The sequence below is a fragment of the Felis catus genome, chromosome C2 (genome assembly GCF_018350175.1).
Source record: "Felis catus isolate Fca126 chromosome C2, F.catus_Fca126_mat1.0, whole genome shotgun sequence".
NCBI lineage: Eukaryota > Metazoa > Chordata > Mammalia > Carnivora > Felidae > Felis > Felis catus.
In genome coordinates this window covers 122,699,301-122,717,462 of record NC_058376.1, presented here as the reverse complement: position 1 = coordinate 122,717,462, position 18,162 = coordinate 122,699,301, and the positions used below count along the sequence as shown (strand labels likewise).

Genomic DNA, 18,162 nt, shown 5'->3' with positions numbered 1-18,162 from the left:
TAGGAACTCAGGTCTCCTTCTTAGGCACTGCTGGGAGAAATCATTCAAATATGGAAAGAAGAATACAATTGTAACAGAAGCAAAATGGGTGACTTTTTGAGCTTCCAAAAATTTTTAAGTATGTGTCTTATCCACATAGGACCCTCCCCAACACAATTGGTCACCACATTATACACTCATTTTTGACCTAAGGCTTCAAATTCCGGGCTCTGAAACCCATTCTCCCATGTGTGAGGCCGGCGGTAGCGGAGAAAGTACATTTGTTTCTCAGACAGTTTCATTAGGACTCACTAGGATGTGCGGTTGCTGCAGACTGGGCCAGGGATTGCCGCCTGTGTGTTTGTCTACCACGGTCAATAGCGTTTGGTCTGCTTAATGTCACACGGCTTGTAAACCCTGAGCCTTCCTCTTCCGAGAGGCGTATCTTTTGAGAGCCATTTAACCATAAGGAAAAGGAAAGTTAAAACTTTTTTGTTCAAAATTCAATTTGATGCTGCTGCAACATTGTTCTTGTGGTTATTTTGCAATGCTTCCACCTGCAAGAAATCCTCCCCCGTGAGCACTATAACCACAAGCTAGTTTGCTAACAGAGCCCACAGGGAACATCACCAACCCAACACCTAGCCGCCCCAGTCCTGGGGGGCCCTGAGCTGAGACCGAAGCCAAAAGGTGTGTGTGGGGGGGGGGGGTTAGTGAGAGGGATTCTGAACACCAGGCACGAGGCCAAAAATATATCAAACCCATTTTTATTCAGAGATTTTTGAACGGCTTTGTTAAACTAAATTTTACTTCAAATCAGTGGCTGCGGGTACATTTTTAGAAACGGTCTGGAGCTGACGGTGGAATAAAAGATCCTCATTCTTGGTCCAGTGTCTCAGACGCTGGACTCTCACAGGAGAAGCCCTGCTCAGGGCCTGGTACTGAGGACTGGTTCACTGGTATTAGGTGATGAGTGCACCAGCTCTTCGGATCTTTAAAACATTATGTGACTTTTGTAATTCCCCAGAGGCTGATTCATGTAGTGCCTGTTGCCTCCACTCACATGAGCCATAGACATCAGTTGAAATGGAAGAAAGCTCATTAGGAATTTTTCCCTTAGTTTTAATGAAATTTAAAAATATACCTGAGTCAGCCATTAGCACGTTGGTTTGTTTTTAAGTTTCCATTTTCTTTCTTTTTTTTTTTTTTAATTTATTTTTGAGACAGAGCATGAGCAGGGGAGGGGCAGAAAGAGAGAGACACAGAATCTGAAGCAGGCTCCAGGCTCTGAGCTGTCAGCACAGAGCCCGACGCGGGGCTCGAACTCACGGACTGTGAGATCATGACCTGAGCTGAAGTCGGACACTTAACCGACTGAGCCACCCAGGCGCCCCTAAGTTTCCATTTTCTTAATTTCACTTCTGCTAAAGGATAATGATAACACTGGAGTTCTAATTTGCTGTCAGCTCCACTATCAGAAAAAAAGCAAGAATGAAATTCTTCTCCGCAAAGGAAGACTTCACTCTCTTGGAATCCAAAATTGAGAAGTGTTCAGTGCACACTGGGCTTTTATTCATCCCTTAGAAGCAAAACTGTATTTCAGCAAAAATAATCAATTAGAATTTTGCTCATTAATTATCAAATATTTATTTCTGAATTACAATACCAAACCCACAGGAGCAAAAACACACACATGGCCCAGAAAAACGGTGTGGTCTCTTTCGGAGAAGAGAAATGTCTTTGCCACCAGGGCAAGGAATCTGTTATTCTGTGTAGCTTTCAGAAGAGAGGTCACACGTTTGCTTATTGATTTTACTTCCTATTTGGTAGCAAAATAATGTGAGAAGAGGCAGTGAACATTTCTGGCGATGAGCCCAGATGTTAAAAAATATGTGCCAGGACATTTCTGAATCCCATCTTTTTCCCAGAGATTTCATGGCAGATGAGCCTTGGTGCCCTACATCATCAGGGACACAACCACACGGGCACACTCTAGGAGGGACTTTTCTGACAACCCATGACTAACGAATCCACCAGTTGGGTTCCAGATATGTGCTTGGAATCTCCTAGTAGTCCTTTCCCCCAGCTGAGGTGGCTCCAGCCAGTGGTTCCTGGCAATCTGCCACCAAGGCACAAGCAAGGAAAGGGGTCATTCCATGCCAGTGAAGGTTAGCGGAGCAGAGAAGGGATTTTAAAGAACGGCAGTGTGGTTAACTTGATCCCAAACCATGTTGAATATCCCTGCGTCCTCAGGCAACATCAGAAATACCGAGAAGCTGAGCTATGACAAGCAACGCCAGTACGAGATCCTGGTGACCGCCTACGACTGTGGACAGAAGCCCGCCGCTCAGGACACGCTGGTGCAGGTGGACGTGAAGCCAGTTTGCAAGCCTGGCTGGCAAGGTGGGCCATCTCTTGTTGATGCTGTTGAGCGGGGGCAGCTTGGCCTGGTGTAGAGAAGGTGCTAGACCTATCCCGAAAGCCAACGCAACCTGTGACGAGAGGAATTTCTTACATGCGGTCACTCTGGTGCAAGAAATAAAGTAGCTTGTTTATTCTTACAACTCCTGGGTGATCTATTATCCTCATTTCACTGTTGAGAATGTCCAAGGCAACTTGTCTCATATCATGTGCCCTGTTTGTCCGGCTCACCCTTTCTAAAATCTCATGACACTTTTGAATCGATAGTAATTATACCACCGTGTTCGGGAGAAAGTGCCAGCAAGCCTATTCGCTTTATCTAAGGGAGTGAGTTGAGCCAGTGTGTGTCAAGTTTGAATCATCACTCAGTGCCTGGGGAAGGTTGTCATGTTCTTTGGGCTAGCACAGAAGGTAGGTACACAAGCCGAGGTTGGAGTCCCAGAATCTAGCCTCTAGATTAAGGAGTTTCTCAAGTGTTGGCTCCGGGAATGGAGAAACAATGGCCTTAGATGGAGGTGGGTTTTTGCCCCTGTTCAGCTGTTTGGGTATGCCAAGACGGAGCAAAGGTTCAGGTTACCCTTAGATGACAGAGGTTTATCACTGACCTCAGGCGAAGTGAGGAACGCAAGGCCATGTGCATAGATGGATCTCGCCGAGAATTGGATGGCTTATAGAATAACAATGCCTCTAGTGGTGGCACCAATATTCCAGTGGCCGGGCAGGGATGCTGGACGTATCTCTGGGCCACCATTTTGGTTGGTCACTGGCTTCTGTTTCTGCTTCCTGTGCTGTTGCTGCTACAGCTACCACTCACTCATAACTTTGGGTACTTCTTGGAGTCCTGCTTTGTGGCTTTTGTCTACTGTTTTCTCCATGTGTCTTTAAGCTTCAGAGCCCCTGTTATATTCTACCTGTTTCTCTCCCTCTTTCTCTTCCTCTCCATATATTTCATTCTTAAATTCCACTTGAGAGGATGTCATTAGCTATGGTAATCATCCGTATTTCTATCGGACAGACTGATGCCACGATACCATAGAGGTCACTGGTCAGACTTTGACTGGGCGCCTATTACTCAAGCATTCATTCTCATGGTACACAGCAAGGACCCCTGAGGACCCATCTGGGGTCACTCCCCTCAGAAGGCAGCTCTCAAAAGGCTCCTCCCCTGTGCAACTTTATCTCCTTTACTCTTTCAACTAGAAAAAAATGGGAGGCGGTAATTAAACCCACCTCTGGAGAGAGCCAGAGTCGTTTGCCTTTGAACAAAGTAGAGAAGATGAAATGCCAATAGAGGAGTCACGGGTAAGAATGATGCAACAGAAAGAACAAAATAGATCCACCTATTTTGGGTCAAGCAAAAGACAGAGAAAAAGGAACAAGCCAGAGTGGGAAACTACGTGTCACCAACCTCAGGGAGCCTGGGCTCTGGTTGGTATAATTCACTAAACCCTAAGGGACCTGAGGGCAGGATTCTGTCTCTCTTGTTCACCACTGAATTTCTCAGACTTAGCATACATCTGACCCCAATGATAGGTGCTCAAGAAACAGCCATCGAATGAATGAATGAATGAATGAAAAGCTATTTGAGTAAAGAAGAACTCAGCTTGTTTTATTTTAACTTATAAGGACTAACCCGGTGAAAGTCTAGCTTTTGAAAAGAAAGCCTGGAAAGAATATAAAAGCTTTCTAAGCAGGGAACATGCTCATAATGGGATTTTCAGTGGGGAGAGTAAAACACAAAGCGGTATCTGGAAAAAGATCCCAATGTTTTGTGTCTTTGACAAATGAGACACCTACAGATTTGGGATTACATTTTTGTACCTATATTTAAATGCCATTTCCTAAAAGCGTTTGTACTTGCTTCAGTGTTAAACGTATGCACAGAAAATCATGTTAATAATGTTGGGCTCCGTGTGTGCAGAATGTGTGGGACGCCTATCCTGCTAGTGCCCAATGCTATTTGTAGCCAGACTGTGAGCTCCTGGAGGCAGAGGTCACGCCCATTCGCTGTGTCTCCGGTGCTCAGCGCAGGGCCAGGCACAAGGCAGGTGGTTGGCCAGTGCAGCATGGATGAATGGATGGTACACGGAAATGTACCTTTCTGTGGAATAAAGGAAACAGGGACACAGCGACTCCCTGCATCCCTTCACTGTGTCCGGCAAAGCCATTTAAGCATGTGTAACCTCAGACTCAACTACCTTACGGTGGCTTCTCTGCCCACGTTAGCCAGCCTTTGGTGGCAGAAGCTGACACTGGATTCTGCACCGTGTCCCTCCTCCCTCCAGCTTAGCTCCGGTAGAAGCCACTAGGTCTCTCTCCCCAGCCGTCATCCCAGTAGGTTCTCAGATCATAGCAGGTCACCCAGCTTCTCCGACGTGTGTTAGCAGTGCTCAGACTTCTTTCCGGCTACTCCCATCCCAGCCCCCAGACCTGGAGAGCAATCTTCTCTCCTTCCGGAAGGCTGGTCCACTTTATTCCTCCACTTGGGCAGCCCTCACCTCCAGCTGACCCACCTTGGGGCCGATCCTCTCTTCTACGCCAGGTCAGGGCTGCTGCCTTGTAGCTGGATAGCCCTTTCTCCAGTGAAGAGTATACCTACCACCACTGGCCCCTAGTGGTGGGACCAGTCTACTCCCCTCTCCCAGCTTTGCAGAGCAAACTGGAGTAAGCCAATGTTCACGGGTTTTCTTTTTTTTAACCACAGGGTAAGCAGGCTGCCCCTCACTTGAGGGGTTGTCAGGTCCCTAGGGGAAAGAGCAGGCTCATCTTAAAGTGGGTGTGGGGTGAAGCCGGCCCTGTATAGAATGGGAGAGGAGCACAGAGAGAGGAGGCCTTTCAGGGCACCAGTGAATAGTGTAAGGAAGCCAGTCTGGCTTGCATAGGTGGTTGGGACTGTGGGGAGGTGGGAAGCAAGATTGGAGAGGTCAGGGGTAGGGTATGGCTGGCAGTCAAGGTTTTGAATGCCGGGGTCAAGAGCTGCAATGAACCCAAGCCCCTCAGAGCCAGCCGTGAGTGAGAGGTCTGCGGGTATGTGCCAGAGGTGATTGCCCGGGAGAACAGAGGCTCTTCCCTGAGCTGATTTCCCACAAACAACAAGAGTCACCAAGCAAACACAGTTTGGCAGTTCAAATTCTTGTACCTGTTTTTAGTCATTTCCCTCCAGGCAGGAGCGGGCTGCAGCACAGTGAAAGCAATCCATCATGCTCAGGAACCTCCTGTCTCCCGGGAGCACTCCCAGTCAGCACCATCAGCTTCTCCCAGAAGCTGTCCTGAAGGAGTAAGGGACCCTGCTCACAGCTGGAGCCTTCCTTTCCTTCCCAGGCCAATGAGGGACTGCTCCCAGACTCCCGCGGTGCCCCAGGACATGGCCCCAGTTTTCCATCACAACAACCCCTTCCAGGAGTGTGGGGCTGCAGCTTTCCCAGCATGCTGCTGGCCCTAACCAGCTGTGCACAAGGACATCACAGACCCTGACTCTTCTGCCACCTGCCTTATACACCTTGACCAAGACATGGTCTGCTCGGGCTATGGTTTTCCATTCTCCATCTTTTTTCTATGGCTGGGTCTTGTCTTCCCAGAAATAATATGAGTTCTATCCTCTCTGCTGGGATTCTGAGATTCTCTTCTGAGATTCTGAATAGGTAGTAGGGGTCAGCTCACTCTATGGGGGTAGGTGGAGCTTTACCCAAGGGAATGCCACTCCCATTCTCAGCTTCCCAGAGAAGAAGTTGGTCCTCCAAGGACCAACTAGACCTGTGCGAGTGGAATAGAGAACAAAATCTCCATGTTTTGTCCCGAGCTTGGAGACCTCATGTATCCCTATAGTAGCCCTTACTCATGGAGGTAGAAGATTCTATTAGGAAGCAGGAAAAAAGGTGCCCCTGCAGTAGCCTACAGAAGCCTAAAGGCTGGGTTGTGCCCTGCCTCTCATGCCAGACTTTTGCAGTCTTCTTGGTGTCTGTTTCCCTCTTGCCAAGCCGTTACACGTGCCCGAGCCTGGGCCTATGTGGGCACTGAGGACTTTGGGAAGAATCCACATCTGTTCATGGATCAGAGCGGACAGAGGATATAGTGCCCTCAGAGGCCATCGGGATGATAGTGGCAATGGACCCAGTGGGAGCTGCTCCTGTGGACCCCTCCTTCCAGGGGCCACAGAATGTGTCTTAGAGGGTCATTTGTAATTTGGTTGCTGATTTGGGTTTTGTTTGTTTAGTTGTTACGTTATGTGGAGAAACACATCCCCTCTTTATGCCTTCTTTCGTTGTTCTTTATAATCTCTTAGCCCATCTCTTTCTATGTTGCAAGATGAAAACATTGTCTTCATAACACTTATTTAGTGTATTTTTCCTTTTATCATCGCAAGTCAGATTTTGTGTCTGTTACCTGCTCCGGCCAGTAGAGAAGCAGAGTTCAGTATTTCAAGTCCCTTTATGCAAAACAGTTGCCCTCTGGAGAGAGTCACGGCAGACTTCCCTGGTGGCCCTTCCCCATTTCTTGCCCAGACGTGCAGCCATTCTGGATTGTTCGTGTGCCAGACCAAGTTTCCAGACTCCAGCCCCTGCAGGAACCCCTCTCTCCTTGCCCCCGTCATCGCTGAGCACAAGCCCACGGTGGTCAGCCACGCCTCACCCCGCACCAGTTCAACCAGCACTGTCAGTTCCTAGATCTCCTCTCACGGGCCCAATTCCTGGTCCCTTCACCTTCACAGTAAGCTGCCCTATTTCATATGGAGAGAAAAAAAAGATGCAGCCACATAACAAGCCACTTTTTCTCTGTTCTTTGGGCTTGACTATTTCCCTAGGTACATCAGATGGTCTCAGTGTTTCTGCCATTCCACAAATCAGGCCTTGGTCAGGAAGAAAGGTGGTATCTGATAGAGTAGGGCTTCTGGCTCCCGAATGCGCACAGGAGCACCTGGGAGCCAGGGTACATTGCAGATCCTGACTTCTTCAGTCTGGGGCGCTTCTGGATGTAGCTGGTCCACGGCCTTCACATTGAACAAGAAAGAAGGTCGCACAGAAAAGATTTATGAACACACAGAGTGAGTCTAGGACTTCCATGTTGGAAGGACCGCAGCACGAAAGCTGCTGGTTGAGATGAATTATCCCTTAGTTATTTGCATTGTGAGAGTTGACACACACACTACTCAGGGGGAGACATTGCCGAGTGAATTCATTCACCCTTTACTGAGGCCCGCTGTGTGCTGAAGGCCAGGGATACAGAGACAGACACGACGTACCAGGACCCGTAGTGCAGAAGGAGATGAGGGCAAAGAAGGTACTGAGGACAAAAGGTCTGGTGGAGGTGGCTTTGGGGACACAGAAGAGAGACACTTAACCTTGCAGGGGTCCTGGGGAGATGTACCTGGGCCAAATCTTGAAGGATAATAGTTTCAGCATAGAGAAGACTGTTCCACACTAGGGAGCAGAGGTCAGGAAGGTGGGAAGGAGCATGGTGTGGCTGGGGCATGGGGGGAGGAGGTTGGATGGGCCTATGGGGACCAGGTCATGAAGGCAGGGCCTCCTGTGTTACCTCAAAAGCACTGGGGAGCCTAGAGGCTTTCATGACCCTGTGTGGCGAGGGGGATTTGGGGGGAAAGAAGGACTTCTTGGCCAACCACATAGATGCAGAGACTGGTCAGGAACCAGCTGAAAAGGATGATTTGTCCTGAGAACACTTTTAAATGGATCACTTCTGGAAAAGTACCTAAAATCATGTATTTCTTCAAAAGCAAATCCAAAGTACTGGACAGCAAAGGAAGTTAGATTTGCAGTCAAAGCCCATGAGAGCCCACAGGCAAGGGGATGAGGTTGGCAGCCAAGCACGTCTGAGGTATAATGCTGCTAAGTCTTGTCAAGTATATGTCCCTGTCCCCTTGCAGCCATCCATTTGCCCATCACCCTGCCAAGGAGAAAAAACTCCAGGCCCCAGGGGTCAGCTGGCTTCACCCTGCCCCTTCCAAAATCAGATCAATTATTGGTCAAGTACACAGAAGAGCTGGCTTAGGTTTTACTACATGAAAGGCATTGATTTCAAATCTTAGGGTGATAAGCCCAGAAGGCACCCATATTTGCTTAGAGACAGGCAAGGCTCAGAAAGTGAAACTGTGTCCATCTGAAGCTTGCATGATGGTGCTTCCCTTAATGCAGGCTGACGTACGAGGGCATTGTCAGAATGGCAGAAGAAAGGTTGGCTCCTTGCCCTCAGTCCTGGCCTTCACGGTACTGCCAGTGTGTCCAGTATGCCACCATTCGGGTACCAACTTTTTTGTTCTAAAGGATAACTCCCAGCTTAAAATGTAAATGCCTCTTGGAAGAATCACTATGAACCCAGTGGTCAGCAAAGTATAGCCCGCAAGCCAAATCTAGTTGACCACCTGTCCTTTTACTACTGTGAGTCAGAAAATGGTTTGTGCACCTTAAATCACTGGAAAAAATCAAAGACGAATCATACTTTGGGCCACATGAAATTCACATTTTAGTGCCTATAAATAAAGCTTTATTGGCATCCTGCCATGCTCGTCCATTTCATATCATCTCATGGCTGCTGTTGCACTCTAACAGCAGAGCTGAGCAGTTTCAACAGAGACCAGGTGGTCCTCCAAGCCTAAATGTTTACTTTCTGGCCCTTTACAGAGAATACTTGGTGACACCTGCATGGAGCTATTATCTTCCATTGACACCTTAGTGAGAAGTAATTTATTGGAGCGCCTTGGACAGCCTAGAAAGAATGGAACACCAAATAGACACATTAAGACAGAAGAAAAGGAACACGGAAGTCCAAAAAGTCCTCTGTGTTGCTGCACAAAGGACAGGAACAACCCTGTGAGATATGAAATTCTAGCCCACTTTACAGATAAGGAAAACTTAGGGTTAAGAACGTTTGAGTGACCTTGGTCAATATCTCACAGCTGATGAATGGCATAGATAGAATTCAAAGTTATAACTGCCTATCTCAAAGAATTACTGAAGCGGTAGGAGAAGAAGGCTAGAACAAGGAGGTTGGGAGTTTCCAAAGGGGCACGTTACTAGCTCTAAAAGGGCATCTCAGGAGATTGTTCAGAAGAGAAGCCACCTGAGTACCCTCAGGCAACACATTTCACCTCTCCATCACCTTATCTACAAAAAGGCGATGAGACTTAGCTTGAAAGGGTAGCTCCAGTTCAAGGAAGCACTGTACATGTGGCACCTAAGGGGTCCCCTGACATTCATTGTGCCCTCTCCTTGCCCTGCCCAACGCATCCATCTTTCCTGGATTGATGCTGGTCTGGTGCACCATTGCCTTAAATGACAGCTCATGTGAAAATAAACCCACACTTGCAGACTGTCCATCTCTCAGATACTTTTTGCCTGAACCTGAAGTTGCTTCTGGTGATCACATGGGCCAGAGAAACACAATGTGAGCTTGAGACATATGTGAAACTTCAAACCCAAAGATGACGGACTCAAGCACAGCAACTCACCCCAGAGTAGGGAAGGCTACCTTCCCCTGTAAGAGAACCGAACGTGAAAATTACCCACCTTCCACCCTTCCATTCACCAGTACCTGGCTTTATTTGACGTTCATCCCCAGGGGCTCTGCTCTTTCATCCCATAGGTGTTCTCCACCTTCAGGCTTCTCCTATCCTCTTGACTTTCCCCTTTGTCATATCATCTCCTCTCCCTGTGTCCCTGTTCTCTACAGTCACCCCCTTCCCCTTATTCCTTAGATATCCATCCTCTGAACCCTCCCCAAGGCTGAGGAAGGTGATGGGGTCTGGGGGTGCCGGACTCAGGAACAAACTAGTGACGACAGCACTGAGTGAGAGTGAAAAGGGCTCAGGCCAACCCTTAGCCCTGTCGTGATTGGCCATAGCCTTTGCGGAAGCCACTGCCCTGTCTGAGCCTGGGTTTCCTCAGCTGTTAATGGAGAATCATAACCCTTGGCCTAATCATCTGGCAGGATTGTAAGGAGGCCCAAAGAGGTCCTATGTTTGGAAGTACTTTATAAAACTTAGATTGCCATGCAAATAATGTTATGACTAAAATTGGTAAGATAGGTACCATCATATAAATGGATACATGTGCCTGTGTGCGCACACACACACACACACACACAGAAATTTATAGACTTGAGTAAGGCTGTGTGTCTTGAGCTTTGCAGTCTTGATTTTAGAGCTTTAGATTGGACCAAAGGGAGACAGTGGGGTGGGGTGTGTGGAAAAAGCACAGTCTGGGGGGCTGGGCACACAGGCCTCAGTCCCTCCTCAGCTCTAACCCACGCTGCATCCTCAGGAAAGTCACTCCTGCCTGGTTCAGCTTGCCTACATAGAAACGGACAATAATGCCTTCTCCTGAGGGCCAGAAGCAAGCCTGCCTGTGGAACACCGTGCTCTTAACCACACACACGGGGGCTCAATGAACAGCAGCTCTTTTAGTTCCCTTTATACTGTTGTTTTTTTTTAAGTTACAATGGAGCATTTTCTTCCCAAATAATTGGAAAAGCCATCACTGAAGCCCAATTCCACTGACTCCGGCAGAGTGACCCCGGGGCAGCTGCACCTTGGGTCCGCTCAGATCTGCGAGGAGAGCATCCGAGCTCCTGGCAGAGGGCCTCCAGGGGCACTCCTCCGCGAATAACGACCTGTTTTGACATCACTGACACAGCCGATCATTATGGTGCAACAAATGGCTTCTGTACACGATGCTGATTTACCTACTCGGTGGCGTCTTAATGTGCTTAAAGACCTGCTGGGGAAGCTCGTCTGCTCGAGCCTGTTTCTACCTGGCTCCCCTGTGCCTCCATGTGAACATGAGTGGAAATGGGCTTGGGAAGTTTCTGGGTCTAATCGTCTCAGCCCTGGCGGGGAGGGGGTGCAGGCGGACCGCATTTGTCCCAAACAGAGCTCCATCAGAGTAACGGTCACCAGTGAGTAAGTATTTAATCTTTGCCAAACCCTGTCTAACAGGGATGCGTGTATTGTCCCATTTACTCCTCAGCATATACCCCGAAAGCTGTTTTTTCCCCTTTTGGCAGATGAGAACATTGAGGTTAAGACGCTGGCCTTAACTAGTTATATCCAGGACCTACATCAATCTCAGTCCCATCTGTCTGTAGACACAGATCTCCTGTCTCTTCATCTACAATGTGTCTCCAAGCAAAGGAGAATGCTGACCACCTTTTGAGACCATTGAAGGCTATTTTGAGAAAAATTTTGTAGTTAGAATCCTTCCCTCACGTTGTGAGAAAAATGTGTGATTGGACACCGGGGCAGCCTTGAGCGAGGACTGTGGCTTGTGGAATGGTGTGGGGGAGGTATCACTCTTGCCACACGAGCCCACCTCTGGGACCTGCCTGCATCCAGAGTAGTGAGGCCACCTCTCAGCCTTCTTAGATGACTCCTTGGGGACCGGACTACCGAGGATATGGGGCTTACCCAAGGACACACAGATGCTGAGAGGGAGAACAGTGGATGGTATTGGGTTTTCTGACTTAGAACCCACATGCTCTACCCCATCTCTTTGAAGACACGGGTCTGCCCTGGAACCACACGCGATCAGCCTCTTCGACTGATAGTTCTTTTAAGTTTTTGCAGCCTGCTACAATTGCTCCCTGCAGGGAGTCAGCAGAGGGTGGGGCTTCAGAGGGACGGCTGTGAAGCCAGAAAGAGCAGAGTTCAAATGCAGGTTCTACCATGCCCTCAGCTCAGGGCCATTAGGGGAGCCACGTAACCTCTCTGAACCTTCAGATGTGGCGTCTGCAAAATGAGGCTCTTGTACCTGTCTCAGAGGGTTGTCACGAGGTAGACCTGTGGCCGGCCACCGGAACGGGTCCACGGTACCAATGAGGAGGATGAAGGAAGAGAAGAAAGAGAAGATACTATAGTGGGTTTAGGAGTCGGGCCAACCTCTTGGCATCATTTTCTGACCGTGTGACCTTTGGCAGGTCTTTTGACATCTTAGCATCAGCTCTCTCATCAGTGAAATGCCCCTCCTATGACTCCCTTCCCCACATGGATGCCAGGCGGACTGGGCTTTGTGAGAAGCCCAGCACAAAGACCATTGAATGGTGGTTTTCTTCCAGCTCCCTGCATCCCTGAGTGGGAGGACAGACCTAGCCAGCCCGGGCACCAGTGTCACCACCTGCGTGCCAGCCAGACACTTGGGTTCTAGTGATAAATGTGAACTATGGCAAGCTGCCTACCTCTCCTTGCCACACTTGTCCTCACCTCTAAAGTGGGCAGGAACAGTGTCCTCTTCTCCCCTCATCCGCTTCACATGGTACTTGGGAGATAGAGTGACTACATGTAGTTATGAGTCTTCCCTGGTCTGCCAGGGGGGCCCTGGAGTCACATTGTTGAGCATATCATGTCCCTTCAGATGTCATTACAGGGTTTGGGAGCGTTGACCCTCTATAACCATGCAGAGGGCCAGCCATGGTCCTGGCACAACAGAGAAGCTCTCAAAAGTTCCACTCCACTCACGGAACTCCACTCAGGGTCAACTCTGTGCCAGGCGGATGGTGAGCCCCTAGGGACCGTGAGCTGGAGCAGTGGGGTGAGGGCAAGCAGGTGGACAGGTCAGGAAGAGATCATTCCCAAACAGGGAAGTCAGAGCAGTCGCCAGGGGACCCAGGGGCTAGGAAAGCAGAGAACAGGGGTGCCCAACCCTTTAGAAAGGCTTCCCAGGGAAGGTGACAAGAGGCTGAGACCTGAGGTGTCAGTGCAGTTCTCCAGGTGCACTGAGGGTGTGGGGAAAGGGGCAGTAGTGGAAGGGGTAGGGAGGAGTATCCCCAGGACAGCTTGGTGCTTACAAGCTGCACTTACTTTAGGCATTATGCACTGTCGCGCATCATAAAGCCTCACCACCCCCTCCGCAGCTGCATAATATTCCTTCACAGAAGGTCAGATGTGCTTGTCTGTGTCCTTGCAGTTAGATAGGGTGCAGTGTGATTGACTTTAGCTTGGCTCCATTTTCCTTTTTTGTGCACCAGTAAAGCTCTCTGTGCAAAAGTCTTTGCATTTTGAATCGCTTTCTCGGGAGGATGTCACCTGGGCCCAAGTACATGGGCATTTCCTGGCCTGAGATATGTTTTGCCAAGCGCCAGTCCAATCATTTGTGATGGCCTGTGCGGCCCCGCAGTAGCATGAGTGACAGCCCTCCCCACCTTCACGCACACGCACTCCCGGGCTTCCAGTGTGTGTGACCAACTCTGCAGATGTGTACTGTATTTTCTGAAGAGACGATAATTCGGTTCCAATTTTAGAATGCCGTTCAGTGAAATGAAAAGTCTTCCCGGACTGTAATATCACCCAGAGTCACAGTCTTTTTATTTAAAAAATAAAAAAGTTTTGCGACCGTGTACAAGTGATCTGTAGATTAAGGAGATCTATATCGCCGGAGCAGGAAAAGTATACAGAGGACATCTTTACAAAAAGGCTGAAAATGTGTGCGTGAACAAAACTATAATCCTGCACTGCAGAAGCTTTTCAAAGCCATAAAACTAAAGATTCTTGAAGAATAGCTACTCCATCTTGCACCAATAATACATTTGTCCCAAGATAAGAAAATTGGCTGGAAAATGCTCATGTTTATTGGACGTAAGAGAGAAGAGTTTCTATAAATCCAAGAGAAAGTACCCTGGTTGGTTGAGTTAATGATTTCCCCCTTGGGAGAATTATCCTTCAGAAAAGCTGCTCTTAAATTGCTTGGTTTCCACACCTTTCTAGCATCAATTCTGCCTGCTGTGTTTCTGTTTGGGAGTTGAGAGGCATGTGAGTTGAGAATCTTTGGAGACGAAGGAGTTGGGGAGAAAGTAGCAGCCAAGCTTTGGGTGGGAGTCCTGGTTGCTGAACACCACAGGGTTCTCTTCAATGGCAGCACCGGCTGCTCCCCAACACCCCCAGGGAGCTTGGAGCCAGGGCGAAAGGGGACCACACAGCTTTAAAGAGGTGGTGACCAATACTAGCAAGCTCAGAGGCCTTTTGGGGAACGGAGGCACTGGCACTGGCATCAGAGAGCCACACGGAAGAGAATGGGTCCCCTCACAACACGTGGCTGGCCAGGGGCTAGCTGCACTGGGGCGCGGTGTCCAGGGGCTTGTGCCAAGCATGGGAGCAGAGGAGAGCCCAAAGGCTGTGTGCGGATCCGGGGGCCCTGGAGAAGCAGCACACACAGAGTGGATCCGAGCCTCTTCAGTTCACAGAGGCTGGAGGAAGCAGGAAAATCCACAAGGAATGCATCAAGGAGAAAGTCTGACCAAAGCAGGACGGCCAACGGAATTCCCTGAGCCCCAGAAAGACAGGTGCCTTTCACGAAACATCCTTGCCAGTCCATTTCCCAAATATTCAGTGAGAGGCTGAATTCAGTGAGAGGTCCAGGAAGTGTACCAGGTACTGGAGATTTTAAAACTAAACAGATATAGACTCTGCTCTCGCGGAACTTCTGATGGGGTAGCGGGAGATAGAGAGTTGCAGACAAAAAACAATTACAGAAATAAATGACTAGTTTATTCTTCTGGTCAAAGCCACTTGCATGGCTAAGTCCCAAATCACTGGGAGGAGGGCATGGTCAGGAGTAATCATCCAATGCACATAACCAGCAGTGGCTCTCTCCCCACTGAGAGCCCTGGGTCCCACATTCGTGGTTCTTCTGGGACTAGAACCTGTGCTTTGCCCTGCAGAAGGTAGAGAAAGAAAAGACAGCTTATTGTCCTACCCTGCTGGGTCAGTTTCCAGGCAGTAGACAGGTCTCCCTTTGGGCGTCCTGCGTGGGGGGCAGAAATCCTTTCTCAGCCCCTTGCTGGCTGTTGGGGCATGAATGCAGTGGGAGGAGGAACAGGAGTTCATTGCCCATATTGTTCGGGCTAGTGGCTTCCAAGTCTGTCTGCGCAACCCAGTCACTTAGGGGGATGGTTAAAATGACAGATTCTAGACCCTTGTCCTCAAAACCTTCCACTGGAATCTCCTAAGGTGGTACCCAGGAATTAGTGTCTTCAGAAGTTGTTTCTGGTGATTCTTCTGAGGCTAGCCCTGATCTTGCGCCTGTCTACAGACGATAATTTGGGGAACACAGTGTGAATCCCACATAGATGATGTGCATTGCAAACTCTGTGAATTGGGGAGGAGAGAATGTGGTCCAGCCTGGGGCAATCATGGAGGACTTCCTGGAAGAGGAACTGGTTGTATTGCAGTCAGGCAGCAGTGACCAGTGTAGATTAGAAAGACAAAGAGAGTGAGATAGGAAATTGTCATAGTGATTGGTCCCGGTGAGAAGATATGATGGCCTTAAACTAGAGTGGAGAGACCTTGATCTTGGTAGCCATCTAAAATTCAGAAGCAGGAAGCCTTAACGGCCCTTTGCATGTGGAGTGTAAAATGTTACAATGCTCTGAAGTACTTCCTTCTAGAAATAAAGCCTTTGGAAGTAAGTTTTAGGAAACTGTTAAAATAGGGTATAATCTAGAAGCATGCTTCTTAAATCATCTGTGGTGAAGAACCAGGGGTTTTTTTTTTTTTTTCCCCAATCACTTGTGGACCAGAACTTTATAAAAATGTAATAGAAACAAATTTCTGAGGAAATGAAATAAACAGCGAAGACATTCAAACTCTAAACGCAAATTTTATTTTTATTAGATTCAACAAACATAAACTTCCTCTGCCAAATTGCTAGAAAAGTTTCTAAATGCTTACTGTTGATTTCTCTACTGACCTCATGACAGACATAACAAGCAGTTCAGGGACCAGACCAGTCTGCAGACCACAGTAGCTTTGTTCTGGCAACATGGCCTTGCCCTCGCCCTCCACAAAATCTAAAATGGTTTGGATCATCTTTCCAATTTAGTCTGCTCAGCAAGCCTCCCTCCATGGTCCTTGCCTAATGGCGTGGTTTCTCCTGGTTGACACTGACAGGCTGGGAAGAGGGTATGATAGAAGCTGCTGGCTGCAGCTAGAAGCCGTTGGGCAGAAAGCTGTCTACAGTTTGCCAGGTGTTCCCAGAATAAGGCCTGAAAGTGTTTATGTACATGACTCTGAGATCACCCTGGTGGAGATGTGAGGGTTTTCTCAGGCCAACGAGTCACAGTGTGAATTTGAGACAAAATTAAAACCCCTCTGCCATCGGGAAACCAGAGAGAACTTCATAGGCAGGACACAATTTGAGGACAAATTTCTATTTCATTTGGCATTTATCGTGATGTCGCAAGGGTGAGGGAGGTATTAAAAGGGTTGAAAATACATGAAGTTTTCCAGAGCTGGAGCCATATGTCAATGCACTTTCATCATTATATACACTTGCCCTCAGACACTCACATTCAGGCTGGGGTGTGTGCCTGCACACATATGGACACACACATACAGCAGCCACGTCTCGAATTTTTCCACTTTAATGCCTGGCAGTCTGTCATTTGGGGGCTGGCTGGGGGCTGGGTGGATGACAGACAGGCAAGGTGTGCAGTCTTACATGGTCAGCAACAAGGGTTCCCTGAATCCATATGATTGCCTTCCTCACCTCTGACAGCGAAATCGGAGTGTGTGTGTGCGCGCGCGTGTGTGTGTGTGTGTGTGTGCGTGTGTTGGTTTTTATATACCTAATCGCTCATTACTGAGCACCTGTTATGGGCCAGGCACTGCAGTGATGTATAGGTTATGCTCCAGAGCAGGAATGGGCCAGAAACAAATAAGTAAATAATTCTCCAGAGGGGAGGACAGGCAGGGATTATGTGGAAGCGGGGTGCTGGTCATCAAGGTGAGGCAGAGAAGGCCTTACAAAGTCATGAGTGAGTTGAGGCCTGGAGGCAGAGGAGGACCAGCCACAGGAAGGGCAGGAAGTGAACACCCAGGCAGAGGCAAAGCCTTGAGGCTTAACCGGGGATATGGGTGGGCACAGCGGTGTTTTTCCCCTCCCGTGTTCTCTTTTATAGTTAATTAAGATATCTCTTTTTAGTAAGAATTAAAAGGTAATAAAATGATCTGACTTTGTGAAAGTAAAATATAGTAAATGGAAAGGGTCAGTAATAAAGGAAGAGAGAGGATTCCTTATATTTGTAATTGAGTTCAGAGAGTTTGTGTTTTTGTTTCTTTGTAAATTGTGCCTGTGTAATTGTTTTTAATTGGAGAAGAGAAAGCCACGTAATTTAATGCCTGTTAAATTGTGTAGGGGCCTGTTCTATGTCGGGCACGGGGCTAAGTGGTTTGCATTTATTTTTTTAAAAAAAATTTTTTTCAACGTCTATTTATTTTTGAGACAGAGAGAGAGAGAGACAAAGCATGAACGGGGGAGGGGCAGAGAGAGAGGGAGACACAGAATCGGAAGCAGGCTCCAGGCTCTGGGCCATCAGCCCAGAGCCCGACGCGGGGCTCGAACTCACGGACCGCGAGATCATGACCTGAGCTGAAGTCGGACGCTTAACCGACTGAGCCACCCAGGCGCCCCAGTGGTTTGCATTTATTATCTGACACAAACCCTATCAAGAGCTCTGCATTAGGTGAGCATATAACCAGTGTCTGTCTGCTCAGGCAGAGAGGGAGATGACCAACCCACCATATGTGGTATCAAGTGGGAAACCCAGGATTCACACTTAGGTCTGACCCCAAGGCCCGGGTTCCTCCTTTTAGGGTGGATAACAACAATCCCCATTCTGCAGATGAAGAAACTGAGGCTCTGAAAGGTTAAGGAACATGCCCAAGGCTATTTAGCTGAAAGGCAGGACCAGTTACATAATTTGTGGGTCCCAGATGAAAATAAAAATGGAGGGCCTCTTGTGTGAAAATTATTTAGAATTTCA

The 18,162-nt window shown here is 48.4% G+C and overlaps 1 protein-coding gene across 3 annotated transcripts in view; it reads left to right on the top strand.

Moving 5' to 3' along the window:
* Positions 1–18,162, top strand: part of CLSTN2 (calsyntenin 2) — a 616,602-nt gene that overhangs the window by 472,026 nt on the left and 126,414 nt on the right. For all 3 annotated transcript variants that reach the window (XM_003992052.6, XM_019810639.3, XM_019810642.3), the window contains one exon: positions 2,233–2,382. In XM_003992052.6, coding sequence (XP_003992101.1) covers positions 2,233–2,382 — 150 coding nt within the window. The remainder of the gene's footprint in view (positions 1–2,232; positions 2,383–18,162) is intronic.